Source organism: Spermophilus citellus, assembly GCF_964194105.1.
Source record: "Spermophilus citellus genome assembly, chromosome: 2".
In the NCBI taxonomy this organism is placed as follows: Eukaryota; Metazoa; Chordata; class Mammalia; order Rodentia; family Sciuridae; genus Spermophilus; species Spermophilus citellus.
In genome coordinates this window covers 167,710,178-167,724,174 of record NC_138183.1, presented here as the reverse complement: position 1 = coordinate 167,724,174, position 13,997 = coordinate 167,710,178, and the positions used below count along the sequence as shown (strand labels likewise).

The following is a 13,997-nucleotide window of genomic DNA, read 5'->3' as shown; positions in this document are numbered from 1 at the left end:
ATGCCCAGAGACAATAAACCATGAATTACTTCCCCTTCCCTTTTATTATACATAACCTTGGCTTTCATCAGTCATTATAAATAAACTGTATATGGACAACACCATAGAGTTTATTATTATTTAAATAGCTCTTATACCATGACCTTGTGTTTTCCTTAGAGGTTGTGAATAAGCTTAATTAATTATCTTAATTAAATGTAATTCTTGCTACTAGACAGTTATTCTTATATAACTCATCATATTTTGTTATAGTGTTAAATATTATACATGATTTTTAAAGCTTTATCCACTAGAGTTCTTTATATATAAAAGAGTTTTTGTCCCACTTTTTTGAGGTTTTTTTTAAACAAATTTTTGTCTTTCATTATTTTGGTCTTATTGTATTTATGTTTAAATTTTTTTGTTTTGTTTATTTTGATGCAATACTGGGGATTGAGCCTAGGGCCCCTTGCATGCTAGGAAAGTAATCTACCTCTGAGCATTATCTCCAGCCTCTTTCTTTTATTTTATTTTAAACCAGGGTCTTGCTAAGTTGCCCAGGTTAACCTCAAACTTGTGATCCTCTGGCTTCAGTCTCCTAAGTAACTGGGATTATAGACATGTGCCACCACACCCAGCTGTATCGATGTTTTATTGTTAGGTATTTCACATTCTTCTTAAAAGTAGGTTGGATATTGGGGCTGGGGATGTGGCTCAAGCGGTAGTGCGCTCGCCTGGCATGCGTGCGGCCCGGGTTCGATCCTCAGCACCACATACCAACAAAGATGTTGTGTCCGCCGAGAACTAAAAAATAAATATTAAAAATTCTAAAAAAAAAAAAAAGTAGGTTGGATATAAACAATTCTTTAAAATGTGTTATTTACTTACAATTTTCACCTTCTTTTATAGCTTACATTCATCACCTATAGTCAGTAAATGCATGTTTTCTGTAATGCTCAATGATATAAAAAAAAATCCTTGATATCAGACCTAGTCAAATTGTTTTCTGAAAGTGGTAGCAAGGTCTCAGGAGATTAAGAGTCAATGTACAGGTATGATGTGTAAAAAGTAATCTTATTAGAGGGACCAGGAAAAGGAAAGGTGGATATGAAGCTCCAACACCTGACAGGCTCAAAATTGGAGTACCTGCTGAGGATATAAAGAAAGTAGTGATGAAGTAGTGATCCAGACACTAATCCCAGCTACTCAAGAGGCTAAGGCCAAAGAATCACATGAACCCTTGAGTTAAAAATCAGCCTGGGTACCATAGCAAGAACCCATCTCTAAAAGCAAACAAATAATGTGAGAATGCTTAGAAAATGACCATTAATGTTTAGCCTCTGGATAGAAACAAAGGTGAAACACTTTATGGAATGGAGCAGTTTTCTCATTTATACTTTAGTTTATTTCCTAATAAGATTTGAAGTGACTTAACACCAAAAATACTATAGCACTAAAATAATTACTAAAAATAAAAATTAGAATAAAGGAAGACTTGGCTGCTATATTTTAAAATTTCATTTATTCCTTTAATCCAATATTAGGACCTAATGAAAAAATGGAGGCAAAATAAGTGCAGATCACAAATATATTCTCTCCAATTGCCTCAGGATTGGTTCTTAAAGTTAAGTTTAATGTTGGACCAGAGTTGTGTAGCTCAGTAGTCAGAGAGTGCTTGCCTAGCATGAGTGAAGCCCTGGGTTTGAGCCCCAGCACCAAAAAATAAATAAGATTATCTTTAAATATGTAAATTGATATGTTTAAAAACTTAAAAATTAAGATCCTGGGTTATATTACATTAGTATTAATTTATCATCTTAGGTTTTGCTAGTGGAAGACTCTGAAAAATATGAAGTATTCAGGCAACCAGACAGAGAAGAGTTCCTGTTTTGTCTTTTTAAACATCTTTGCCTTGGTGGATCCCTTTGTCAGTATGAAGATGTGCTTAATCCATACCTGGAAACAACAAAACTTATCTATAAGGATCTGGTGAGGTAAAGTTGCTAGATCACAATACATAAATCTCTAGTTAATACAGCAAATGGTTTGTTTACCATGGTAGGAGCCAGACTTGGTGGTACATTACTATAGTCCCAGCTACTTAGGAGGCTGAGGTGGGAGGATCACTTGAATCCAGGAATTGAGGACAGTCTGAACAACAAAGTAAGACCCCTGTCTCGAAAAAAGAAAGAAAAGTAATTATGATGGGATTACCTCCTTGTCATCCTATTAATCACCAGAGTGTGTAGAAATAGCACTACCTCACCCACTCTTGTAACCACCTCCCCTTTTTCCAAGTTAGAGAGATTTCTAGAATTCTCTTAATTCTAAGTCCTCTCATTCTTCATCTATCTCTTTTGTTTGTTTCCTCAGTTAGACCAATCACCCATTCTATCCCTTATTATGGACTGCCATCTTCCAGGCTTCCCCCACTGACTCACCTCCTTTTAAATCACAAAGGCACAGGAAAGATCCCTCAGGATTTTGAGTTTACTTGACTAATAGGTAATAATTATTTCCTTTGTTCTAAAGAAATAGAAGAATTTTCATTTAGGTGTCATCTTTACCTTTTCAAATTCATCCCAAAGCTGTATAGTTGGTTTTAGGAATTCTAATAGACTTTCTTTGTTTCCCTCTCTTTTACTGCAGATCAAATGAGGATTAAAACTTTATAAATTTCTTATTCTTATTTTAACTAAGTAAATGTTCTTTGTTAGGGTTTTCTCAATTATGAAGGTATTAGATCATCTTTATAGACAAGTTGGATACAAATGAGAAGCAGAGAGTTCCAGAGTTTAGGTACATAATTTTACTTCACTAGGAAAATAACAGAATTAACTTTTATCAGATTCTTAATTGTTCCTTTACTCAACAAGTTAATTCCTATATTTAGTCCCTGTGTCATATATATAACTACATGATTTATTTTACTTTTTTATTTCTAATATGGTGTTAAAAACAAAAATATTTCTATAATCTGTATCTGATTTTAATGAAAAGGTGTCATTACATAGATTTTTGAAACAGATTCATTAGAAATACAATTTCAGAAAAAGTATATACATGCCTACATCAAACATTTTCTGTCCTAATAATTTACAGTTTGTATAAAACTTGTAGACCACTTCTGGTACTATTAAAGACCAGAAGTCTTTACCTAGTGTACCCTCAACATGCTCACACAAAAAGTACCCCATTACCATTGCAGTGCCTTGGTGGATCCCTTTGTCAGTATGAAGTTTGTAGAATTCCTCACTACCTGTGCTGTGGAGACCAAAGGTCTGTTGGAGATACTTGAAACAGATATAATTTTAGGTCCTCAACACTGCAGAAACTGCTTTTTTCCCAACATTCCCATTCCTGAATTCTTACTTGTGATTCTTGTCTACATTTTGGGGGTGCTAAGAAAAAGTATTACTAGAAAAGAGTAATGACCACTCATAAACTGAGCAGTCAAAATTCATGACATCTTACAAGAAAAGTAAGTGTAGAATCATTTAATCAGGTAATCAGCAAGAATCAGTATTATTCACAGAACTCTACTAGGCTCTAAACAGGCTACAAGAGGAACAACAAAATAGTCCTTGACCTTAAGAAATTGCAATAAACTACATATAATAGTAAAGGAATTGTTTAAAATCTTTAAAGTAAAATTATTTATGTAATCAAGTGTTCAGTTATTTATTTATTTTTATTATTTTTTTAAAGAGAGAGAGAGAATTTTTTAATATTTATTTTTCGGCAGACACAACATTTTTGTTTGTATATGGTACTGAGGATCGAACCTGGGCCGCACGCATGCCAGGCAAACGTGCTACCGCTTGAGCCACATCCCCAGCCCCAAGTGTTCAGTTATTTATAGGCAAATGTTTGCTACTTTTTATACTGTAAGTAATAGCCCAGAAGTTCAAGTTGTATGGGTATGAGCCATCAGGGAAGTCTTGATGGAATGAAGTCTATGAGGACCATTCTTTTGCCAGTTTAAAGGTGATACATAACAAGTCTGTCATTCTAGAGGAGATTAGGAAAGAGACTGGCCCAAGTGGAGCAGTGCTTTTGAGAACCATTAAATATTTCTCCTAATGGTGCAAGTTTAAACATACTTATGAATTTCTTTGCTGAACAAGGAGAAAAGAAATGGTCTTCTCAAAGCACTTCAGTAGAAAATTATGTTTAAATATTTACTTATTTAAGATGATTTAGGGGCTGGGTTTGTAGCTCATTGGTAGGACACTTGCCTACCACTGAGGCACTGGGTTCAATTCTCAGCACCACACAAAAATAAATAAATAAAGATATTGCATCCATCTACATATAAAAATATTTTTTAAAAAGATGATTTAGGTACCGGTACAAAGCAGTTGACTAGATAATTGATCTGAGTCCCTTAAAAGTTTGTTTTTCACATGCACTATATGTACTATAAAATACTATATGTACTATAAAATACATCTTTCCTCATATTGGTCAAGCTGATTTTGGTCAAATGCTGTGTTATTTTATTAAGGCCTGTCATCTATTGGTAGTGATAAAGTGGGTGGATATAGTAGTTATGAAGGAATATGTAAGGTGGGACTTCAAGTATCTTTAGTACTTTTTCAGAATTCTGAGCCATATATCCAACCAAGTCATCTGACCAAGCTAATTTAACAAAGAAGTATTTTTCCCCATTTATTTACTAGAATTTTGGGTGTTTTGCATACATTAGAAAGACCTCTGCTAGCTTTCTAATGAAACATGCAGCAGCTGCTTTACAGGATCTAATCTGCCCTTGCAGATAAACATTATAAATAACGTATTCCAGCAAAATCCATTCTTTGTTTATGGAAGTCAAGGGCACACTATGAAGTGTGATTTTTAGGAATTCTGAGTCAAACAAAAGAAAAAAATCTTTTTTTTAGTTGTATATGGACACAATCCTTGTATTTATTTATTTATTTATTTTTTATGTGGTGCTGAGGATCAGACCCTGTGCTTCATATGCAAGGCAAGCGCTCTGTCACTGAGCCACAATCCCAGCCTGAATAAAATATTTTTTAAATACTTTTTTCCTCATCTATTATCACAGATCCTATAAAATACGTCTTTTAAGTGTTTTGAAAAATGCTTTCTTTTTGAAGGTTATTGTTTCTTTAAATCAAGTAGGTAATACTTAAGAACCATTTTATTTAATAAGCAAGTAATTATTTCAAATATATACATGTTTGTTGTTGTCGTTATTGCTTTAGTTTTTTAGATGGACACAATGCCTTTATTTTACTTGTTATTTTTTATGTGAACCTGAGGATTGAACCCAGTGCCTCATGAATGCTAGGCAAGTACTCTACCACTGAGCCACAATTCCAGCCCCTAAATACATGTTTTTACCAAAGTTTTGAGAGAGTTCTCCCAAGTCAATTATTCTTCCCAGATAAAATTTTATTATTTGAACTGAGATTATGGCTTTCAGATGCTAGTTAAGCAGTGGGCTTCCTGTTTTTTAAAATGAGCAGTGTTGCTTACAATATAGTCTTTTTACCCTAAAGTTTAGAGTCAGTATGAGACAAATTCTCAGAAATTATCACAAATGATGTTCCAAACCATTAATATGATCAATATATCTATATCTACATATACATATATAGATATAGCTATAGATGTTGAATATAATTTTAAGCTTGGCTAGTATGCAAAAGGCCCTGGGTTTGATTGTTAGCATCACAAAAAAAAAAAGGAACTTATGATTATCTAACGAGGGAGTTAGTGAAGCCCAAAGATGTGATATAATGTTAATTATTAGTAAAACAGTTAAGACACTAATGATTATTATTTTACATTTCCTTTTTTTTTCCCTTAGAGATATATAACAGGTAATACTGAATTTACTTTTTAAAAATTAATTTAGAAATTCTTAGATATTATTAGCATAAGAAATAAAATAGAATAATATGATTTATTTCTGTTAGGAATCAACTTCTAGTAATGTGCAAGTGGTAGTTTATTTTTTAAATAATATATTTATGGAGACAATTTACATATAGTAATAATATGTATAATAATAATATGTATAAAAATAAATCGTAAGTATACATATAACTCAATAAATTTTACACATGATTATACCATATACCACCCCCATATTGTTTTGATTTAGATATAACTATGCATATGTTCTTTATTTTGAGCTAGCCACCTAGCTATGGGTATATATGAATATTTATATATGGTGGTTATGGTCATCCTTGGATAAGCACAGATTTTTAAATGCCATCTTCATCTTGTAGTATAGCTTAGGCATTAGAAAAATAAAATTACCTTGACCCAATTTATAGAAATATTTGGAAATTAGTTTAATCATATGACTCCTGGGTTTAACTATGAAAGAAATATCTCGTAGAGATGAAAACTACCTAGGAATCAGGAACCCTAAAATGGCTGGGGCTGGTCATCTATAGGCCTTTGCAGATTCACACATACACACACCCCTTCCACACAGTCTACATTCTTCCTGCTTGTCCCCTCTCTGTTCCCATTATTTTTACATATGTAGTAGACAGTTAGCAATATTTTCACCTGGTAAAGTAGGCAAAGGAGGATCTTCCTTTAAATTTTACCTACTCATATTACATATGAATAATACCTTTGATTCATATGTATTTAGAGGGTATATAAGTATGGAATAAACAGCAGATGTATAGAAGAGAGGGAATGGATCTCCCAGTCATCTGGATTTTGTTCCCAGAAATGTCGCTTATAGTTGGATTTTCTTAAACATTTCATTTAACTTTTCTACTTCTGCTGTCTGTAAAATTGGCAAAATAATCCCTAAAGTATGTGACCTTTAAATAATATTTTGCAAACTTTAAGGCATTTTAAATAGTATGAATACTGTATGTAGACAACATAAAATGTATGTCTGTTGTTTATTTCCTCAATCCCTAGTTTGTTTCCTCTCTTCATATTGCCACAGGTAATCTTCAGGGAGAGTAACTGAGAGCTACCAAGAGAAAATTATTTTTATATGATATAATGTAGCAATAGATTTAACAAAGTTTTCATAATATAGTTTTCATATATATTATTTTATACATATTATATTCATATATTTCATGAAGACAAACATTCATATAAAGTTTTCATATATATTATTTTATATTCATTATCTTCATGTATATCATTTAATTCTTTTATCCTAAAAGAAACCATAATATGTCCAGCTTACGTCTGAGAAAATTGAGTTTCAGAGAGGTTAATCTTGTCCAAAGTGAAATAACAGCTCAGTGGTACCACTGGCATTTGTATTTAGGTTGTTTAATTCTTTCGCATGTTTTTATCTATCCCTTACAGCTATCTATACTTCAATCTGACTTTTACAAATCCCTGTTTATCCAATAATTGTTTATGTGACCTGGTGTAGTCATTTCACCATCTGAATCTCAGACTGACCACGCACCTAATTGTAAAATTTGGTTTTCTATTATTTCAATTTAGTTGACCTTGTTCATTCTTGGATGAAGCCTCAGATGCCAACCTTTTTGAACCACTTTAGTTGGATATTTTATATTTTCATGTTCTATTTGAAAACAAAATAATACCTAAATAACAAGGGATCATTAAAGTGCAATATAAAAATCCTTATTTTATACATAATACATATAATTTTAATGGCTTTAAGATGTCTTTATTAGATCTATTGTCAAATAGTCAAAGCCAAGTTTTCTTTTCGGTCTATTTACCTGCATAATCAGAACACCTTATCTATTTCCTAAGTATCAAGTTTCTGTGTAAACTCATAGTTGCAGTCTGGAATCCAAGACAATTGATTCTGTTAGGTCCTTTCAATTGGAGATAATGCCATATAATCTGATTTTAAAAATCACTCTTTTAACATGAAATCAAGATGCATCTAGTATATATCCAAATATGTATTTGCATGAAGTTTTTGTTTTTTCTTCATTTACCTAGAAGAGATTTAAATTAGTGGTTTGACTTTAATCACTGATGTCTCAAATTCAAAGTTCAAGGCTATTTCTTGATCTGAGTATGCTTCCCAAAACTTTATACTGCCTACTTGGCATCCAGAGCCCTGCAAGTCCATTCACAATTTCCTGTACTCCTAGAAGCCATTATATCCCACCTACCCCACGATTTGGCCTTTTACTTTGGCCCACATCCTTATGATGCTCTTTGTCACTGTAGGCTATCTATGTGTGTTTTTTTTTTTAATTTTAATTAAATTTTATTTTTAAGTAAGCTTGTTATATATTTTAAATGTATCTTTTTTCTTTTCTAGTGTTCGAAAGCATCCTCAAACCAAGAAAATACAAATTACTTCTTCTATCTTTAAAGTCACAGCCTATGTAAGTATTGAGCAAAAATTTACAACCAAATAATTTAGTTACTTCTTGTTAATAGACTTGCTACAAATGGTGTGTTAGTTAGGACATTTATGACTAGGTGAAAAAAGGGTGATATTTAGTGTTTTGTCAAAAGTTGATATAAGGTATGATTTTGTTTGGAGAATACTTTGAACTTATTTCTATGCTTCCTATTATCTGTATCTAATTTTCTCTACTAATTATAGAGCTAAATCTGTGACTTCATGGAGATGAACACAGATAAATAAGAGTACCGCAAATAAATGAGTACCATAAATGTCTTTATATTACAGAATCTAATACTTGAATTTTAGTATCATACAAAAGATATTACACATAAAGCAGTTTCTAAGTATCTTCATTCAATCACTTAGCTAATATTTATTAAAATATTTACTGTATTTACTGTATATTGAATGCTGGGCTAGGGCACAACATAAAAGAAATATGTGGCACATAGAGATCAAGTTTGAAAAATATATATACAGATAGGAGAAAACTGCTAAATAGAAAATTTTGTATATTAGCATATTAAAAGCACTTTTTAAAATATGATGGAATTCCCCTTTGAACTATAGATTCCTTAAGAACAAGAATTAGGCATGTATGTTTAATACAGACATACATCTAGCATAATAGATTATGTGGTCAGCATTTTAAAATATGAGTTAACTGCCAGTTTATTGTCAAGGATGTATGTATGTTTCATGTTGCTTTAACAAAAAATATATAATATTCAAATATGTTGATTATCATTTAAATGTAATTGTATACTAAATAATTTAGGTTTATCTTTTTTAGGATTCTACTGGTGTGTGCTACCCTTCAACAAAGAACCATGAACAGACATTTTCTTATTTTATTGTGGATCCTATCAAGCGTCATGTTAATGTTTTATACCATTGTTATGGTGTAGGGGAAATGTCTTAAATAGGTTTTCAGATTGCCTTTCTACTATTTTTAACTTAATATTTTTCTATTTCAATACTAATTTATAGATATTTACTTTGCATAATAATTCAAGTAAAATGTTGAATTTGCTTAGAACAGAAGAAAGCAAACACCAAGATGCCTTTCTCTGAATTTGTCTGGCACACTCACACAGGAATCCCTAATATAATCTATGCAAAACAGTTGTGGAACTTTTATAGAAAGTTACAAGAAACTAAATATCTAGTTCATATTTGTTGCATTTAGATTCAAGTGAGAAGATTTTCCATGCATTTTATTTTAGAAACTAATTCTGGATTGGAATTGTAGCAGGAAACTAAACATCTCTACCACCAATTATTTATATGAAGTGTTCTCCTTTCCAACTTGCATTTAATTTGGTTACATTTTTTTCATTGCATTTATGTATCTAGAATTAGGAAAAGCATAGTAATATTTTTACTTCATTTGTTCTACTTTAAAATCCTCAATTCAAAAAATAATGTTCTGGGCTGGGGATGTGGCTCAAGCGGTAGCGCACTCGCCTGGCATGCGTGCGGCCCGGGTTTGATCCTCAGCACCACGTACAAACAAAGATGTTGTGTCCGCCAAAAAACCGAAAAATAAATATTGAAATTCTCTCTCTCTCTCTCTCTCTTTAAAAAAAATAATGTTCTGAAAATTATTGTAAACTCTTTTTATCACACAATAAATTAAAACTGCAGCGACCCATAGCTAATAAAAAAAGCTACATGTAAACATAGAAAATTGCCCTGATGGTATTATTAAGCTGGCAAAAGAAATGAGAAGCAAATTGTCTTGGTACTCTCTCTCATTACATTCATCAGGTGAATGTAAAACTTAGATTTCTATTTTTAAACATATGATTAACATATGTTCCATTGATGATGGGAAGCTTTCAAGAAATGTTGAAGCCAGGATGCAGTAGCACACGCCTGTAATCCCCGCAGCTGAAGAGGCTGAGGCAGAAGGATTTCTAAGCCAGCCTCAGCAAAAGAGAGGCACTAAGCATCTCAGTGAGAGCCTGTCTCTAAATAAAATACAAAATAGGTCTGGGAGGGGCTGGGCTGTAGCTCAGTGGTAGATCACTTGCCTTGCTATTCGTGAGGCTCTGGGTTCAATCCTCAGCACCATATAAAATAAAGGTATTGTGTCTAAAATAGGGCTGGGCATGTGGCTAAGTGGCTGAGTGCCCCTGAGTTCAATCCCCAGTACCAAAAAGAAAAAAGAAAGAAATGTTGAGACTTTGAAGAGGAGCAAGTTTATAATATGTGTTTCTGTGTTTTAGGAACAAGGATGATAATCTTGGATTTGAATCTAGAAGGAAGCATGGCAACTTGGGTATAGAGTTAAGGAGAGAAAGTTTGTTCTGTCTTAATATCTAGAAGAATGAGAAAAATGACTTGGCACATTTAACGTTTATTGAATGATATTTTGATATAGATTGTATATGCCTAATCTGATATGGCACTGAAACTATTTCAGATTTCAGAGTTTTTTGTGTTTTGGAATATTTGCTAATTGAACATTTAATCCAAAAAACCAAAATCCTAAATGTTCCAAAATGTAAAACTTTTTGAGTGCTGACTTTGCACAGAATTTCAAATTTCATAGCATTTCAGATTTCAGATTTGTACACTAGGGATATTTAACCTCTAATATCCACAGATTTTTTCCCTGAATTTCTTTTTTTAAATAAGTTTCTTAAAGTTTTTAATCAATATATAGTAATTGTACATAATTGTACTGTTCAAGGAACAGTATGACATTTCAATGCATGTTTACACTTCGTAATGTTAAATTATATAAAAACAAAACCAAGAACTAAATTTGTCTTTGCTACCAATCTTGCTGCAAAATACATAATCTCCTAGAACCTGAGAACCCTCTCAATCAATTGAACAATTAGTAATTCTTTTTTAATACCAAGTCTATGCAAGACATTGTGCGATTTACTTTAGGGATCCATGCATGTGCATTCCTTATAAATCAAGTAGGGAAGGTAATGACTAAGAGTGTTACTATAGACAGTTATTGTTACATGAATACAGAGAGGGCAGAAATCAATGGGAGTAGAACTTTTGGGCTCAGTCTGGCTTCTGTGAAAGGACTGGTAGGTTTTCTACAGCTGAAAAAGAGAAGTTCAGGGTAGCGTGAGATGAGGCAGGATGTGCTAAGCCTGACTATGGGATGAAATTCCAGAGGTAAAAGATGGGAAACTGAGAAATTGTCAATAGTTTCCTCTCAGCTCCAAAGCAGGAAGTAGAATGCATCTTTGAGGAAACATTGCTCCATTGTTTGGGGGAAATCAGTTTAATGAACCTTCTGTGATTATGCAAATTATCTAAATGGAGAGGAATAATGGGAGGGTGATAAAAAGTTTGGGATAGGCTATCAGATTGCCTGAATTCTTACTTAATTCTGCTATTACTATGTGACCTTGAGCTGATTACTTAACCTTTCTGTGCTTTATTTGCCTTTACTATAAAATGGAGAAAATAGTAAAGCTCCCTCTGAGTTAATTTTGAAAATTACGTAAATTAGTGCATATATATTGGGCTTATAGTGGTGCTAAGCAGTTTTAAGTTTTCATGAATTTTGGCTGTATTCATTCTCTACTGAGGAAATATGAAAAAATAAGAAACCAAACTGTATAATAATGTAAAAAGCTGTCATTCTTGGGGTCAAAATGCTTTTCTACAGATTGCAATCACCTTAACTAGATAGAAGGGAAATTTGGTTTATCCTCCGTGCTTGGATCCCAGAAAATATGAAGACCCTGAGTGTGGACACCAGAATGGGGGGGACATTGTTTTCATTTGTTTGTTGTTTTATTTTCTTACCTGAGAAATGTTTTACTAATTTGTTTAATATTTATTTCTCATGAAAACAGGGCTTTTGTCTGTTTTCTTATCCCTTGTATCCCCAAGGCCTAGCATAGTAACTGGCACTTGAAAGATACTCAATAAATATCCATTTTCCAGCTGACACGAGTTCATTGGAGGAAGAGAAGCTGGCCCTTGAAGTATGAATGTTGCTAGATGGGGAGTGAGGAAAGGGGAAAGACTGGCAATGGAAATCAGGGAGCATCAGTATGGAACCCTCTTTGCAGGTGGCTGGCCAGTGAACTCTAGCAACCCTTATATCTAGATTCTCAACTTAAGTTTTCTGTACAGTAGCCCCTCTAGTTATTCTAAACTTGTTAAATTTTGTGAACTATTATAGCCTAGATTTAGCTGTACAGCGTGGGATTAGATGTGCAGCCTGGGAATATGCCTGGGTCAACATTGTCCCTAGAGAACAGCAGCAGCAGCCTGTAGAAGCTGGCTTTGTAAAAGCAAGCTCTCAACAACTGAGAGTAAAAGTTTGTCTGGAATGAGACAACTGACTATGTGACAATTGACATCACAAGTGTCATGTAAGTGGTTTTCTGGGACTTGAGAACATTCTTCAGAAATTCCAAATATTACTTAACAAGAAATGTCTCCCAGAACTCTAATTTGGATATTAAAAAGATTTAGGCTGAAGGCTAGAAAATCTGGACACATAGATCCCATAAGCAAAAACAAAAACACACATTGTGGTTTGGGGACATAAGCACATGTCAGTAGATGATTAAACTGAGTAATCCTCTTCAGGAGTTCTGGATACTGCCAGGAAAAGAGACGAACCTGTTTACTGAAGCACAAAACTAAGAAATTTAAATCCTTTTAAATATATAATATTTACCAGTAATCAGAGCTTTTTGAGCAGGGGTAGTAATCATGTAAGTGATATTCTGGAAAAATTAGACTGGCAGTGATGACTTGGGGTTAAGAAAGTCCAGTGACCAAATAGAAGATTATAGTAGTAGTTAAAACACCAAATAACTTATCTGAGTTAATGACAATGGAATGTTCTCTGGGTATCATGAATTATGAGAGGATGAAATGCTCATTAGAAAAAGAAAAAAACAACGCAAGAAAGGGTTCGTTAGAAAAAAATACAACTCAACAAAGGTTTCACCAGCAGGGTGGATTTTGAAATGAAAGGTTATCTGAAGTACTAAGGATAGGGAAGTGGGAACTATAGTAGGAAGTTGTGGTGAGATAGGGGAAATCCCTCCTCCTGAGTCTTCCCCAACTGTTCTGATTCACAGACTTGTCATTCTTGTTTCAAATTATTCTCAACAAGTTTTGTGCCTTAGAACTTTGAAAATAGGTCTGAAAGTTCTAAAACCTGAATGGTACCTTGTTAAGCCAGCCTCAGAGGAGCATACCTATAATCCCAGCTGCTCAGGAGGCTGAGGCAAGAAGATCACAAGTTTGAGGCCAGCCTGAACAATTTAGCAAGACCCTCAGTAATTTAGTGAGAGTCCATCTCAAAAAAATAAAAAAGATTGGGGATTTTTCTCAGTGGTAAAAATGCCCCTGAGTTCAGTCCTCAGTGCCATAGTATGAAAAGAGAGAGAGACAAACAGAGAGAGAGTCCAAAAAACTTGAAGTCTTGTTGGAGAGATATGCTACTCATAGTCGGGCCTGTAATCCCAGCAACTCAGAGGGCTGAGGCAGGAGAAATGCAATATAAACTCCAGCCTGGGCAAGATGTGGTAGCCTATATTCAGGAAGCCGGCAGAAGGATCCCAAGTTTAAGACCAGCCTCAGCAACTTAGCAACACCCTGTCTCAAAAATTTAAAAGGCATATGGATATAACTTAGTGGTAAAGCACCC

The 13,997-nt window shown here is 33.5% G+C and overlaps 1 protein-coding gene across 2 annotated transcripts in view; it reads left to right on the top strand.

Annotated features, from left to right (window-relative positions):
- CFAP300 (cilia and flagella associated protein 300) overlaps window positions 1-10,954 on the top strand; it is a 32,538-nt gene extending 21,584 nt beyond the window's left edge. Inside the window, exons 5-7 of one of the 2 annotated variants that reach the window (XM_081281111.1) lie at window positions 1,801-1,973; window positions 8,252-8,318; window positions 9,138-10,954. In XM_081281111.1, the coding sequence (XP_081137237.1) occupies window positions 1,801-1,973; window positions 8,252-8,318; window positions 9,138-9,266 (369 nt within the window). In that variant the 3' untranslated portion in view covers window positions 9,267-10,954. The remainder of the gene's footprint in view (window positions 1-1,800; window positions 1,974-8,251; window positions 8,319-9,137) is intronic. The other variant, XM_081281112.1, reaches the window with a different exon arrangement.
- Window positions 10,955-13,997: the final 3,043 nt, after the last annotated feature.